Source organism: Saprolegnia diclina, assembly GCF_000281045.1.
Source record: "Saprolegnia diclina VS20 unplaced genomic scaffold supercont1.336, whole genome shotgun sequence".
NCBI lineage: Eukaryota > Oomycota > Saprolegniomycetes > Saprolegniales > Saprolegniaceae > Saprolegnia > Saprolegnia diclina.
Window position 1 is genome coordinate 1 of NW_008246403.1, and position 1,794 is coordinate 1,794.

At 51.6% G+C, this 1,794-nt stretch overlaps 1 protein-coding gene across 1 annotated transcript; it reads right to left on the bottom strand.

The window, feature by feature from the left end:
- SDRG_17404 (hypothetical protein) lies at nucleotides 1-1,470 on the bottom strand (the record flags this gene model as incomplete). Its single annotated transcript, XM_008623646.1, has 10 exons — nucleotides 1-160; nucleotides 209-310; nucleotides 356-454; nucleotides 501-602; nucleotides 650-736; nucleotides 793-867; nucleotides 918-1,016; nucleotides 1,083-1,181; nucleotides 1,234-1,323; nucleotides 1,372-1,470. Coding segments are annotated over 10 exons (1,012 nt in total), but the record flags the coding sequence as incomplete, so codon positions are not given.
- Nucleotides 1,471-1,794: the final 324 nt, after the last annotated feature.

Here is a 1,794-nt window from a genome sequence, read left to right on the forward strand (position 1 = left end):
CTTCATTGCGACGTCGTTCTGTATCGCATGAAATATATTGCTGCGCAATGCAGCGTACCTGGTCGCAACGACCAAGCAGAGACTTGTCGTTCTCGAGCAGCGTTTGAACGATCGCAATGTGGCCGTTCGCAGCCGCAAAGTGAAGCGCCGTGTCGCCATTCTATGGTACAACAATGGTGAGCATCTGTTGAGAAGACGCAGAGTGTACCTCGTTGGTTGTCGCAGGGTGCACGCCGTGCTTTAGTAGCTCTGCCACCATCTCTTTGTCGTTGGTCGACGCTGCGTGGCGCAAGACTCCTGCCACGATGCTCTATGATGTCGTTGGAAATCGCAGGAGAGAATTGAAAAAGTGCACCTTGTCCACAGCGTCAAGCTGCGCGTTGGATTGGAGGAGCGCGTACGTTGCCTCGATGCTGCCTGTTGCAAGTGCGATGGCAAGTGCTGTCCTCCCACTCTAATTCGTTCCATTAATAGGGATCGAATGGAAGTATTTAGTGTACCGAGTCGGTGGCGTCGATCTCGAGGTTGGGGTTTTCAAGCATGGTTGCAAGCAGTTTGAGATCTTGCGTCGCTAGTACGAGATGCAGCAACGTCGTTCCGTCCTACAAAATTACGTTTACAAAAGCGCAGCCCTTTGAGGCATATGTACTGGCTCCTGATGGTTGACGTTGATCGTCTCTTGCTGGAGGAGACTGTTGGCGTCCAGAATGCGCTTGTAGCGCAGAGCCTTGGCAAGCTACAAGTATAGTTTTGTATTCCGATAGTCCAACAAATGCGCATCAACAAATTTACCATGGCGGTTTGCAAAGGCTCTTGGACTTGGACGTGACCGTATTGTTGAGCGTATATGAGGGGCGTTTTGTTGAACTACAAGTCCAAATACGATGGAAATGAGTGAGGATTTCGTGCAAACGTACCTTGCTTGTCGCATCGACGTTGGCGCCGTAAGCCAAGAGAAGACGAACGATCTCCACTTTATTGTTTCTCGAGGCATAGTGCAGTGGCGTGGAGAGGTACTACGCAAACGCAATATGTGAAATTTGTGAATGAAGAAAAGACGTTTCGGACAACACACAACGTACGGTGGATTTGGCTTCGATCTTGGCGCCTTTTTCAAGCAAAAAGCGGACAATCTCCAAACGACCACACATAGCAGCTTTGTGCAGTGGCGTTCGACCATCCTACTCCCATAGACATATCCATCTTCATGGTGGATCGATGGAGGAAGAGTACGCTGTCGTAGCACTCGATGTTGACGCGGTCGTTGAGAGAGGAGATGACGGCAGCCAAGTTGCCACCTCCTGCAGCTCGGAGAAGCGCTTCCTACATCATCGCATGAGCATCGTACCATTGGCGTCGTCGTCCGAGTACCTCCTTCGCCTTCGTCTCCCTCGCCTTCGCTTCCGCCTTCTCCTTCGTCTCCCTCGCCTTCGTCTGCTCCGGCGTCTCCGACTGCCACAACCCAAACATGTTGCAAAATGGTCGGCTTTTGCATTCCCCCTTATCATTGGCTGATTTTCCTCCAATCCGCGCACGAAATTATCATTCGCCACGCCAAGCGACCGCAAGGGACATTTGCCTGACCAAGCGATATCGACACTGCGCATCGTCACCTCTGCAACGTATAAGTATACTACAAGCTACTTAGTACGAGCTTGCTACAAGGTGACGTCCCTAAAAATCACGCAGACCCTCGCGACGCCGCGATAGTTCGCATCCAGCTCCAAGTCCATCTCGACTGTTAACAAGCAAGACGTGTGCGTTTGGCCATTGGAGGCTGCTTGGTGCAGTGGC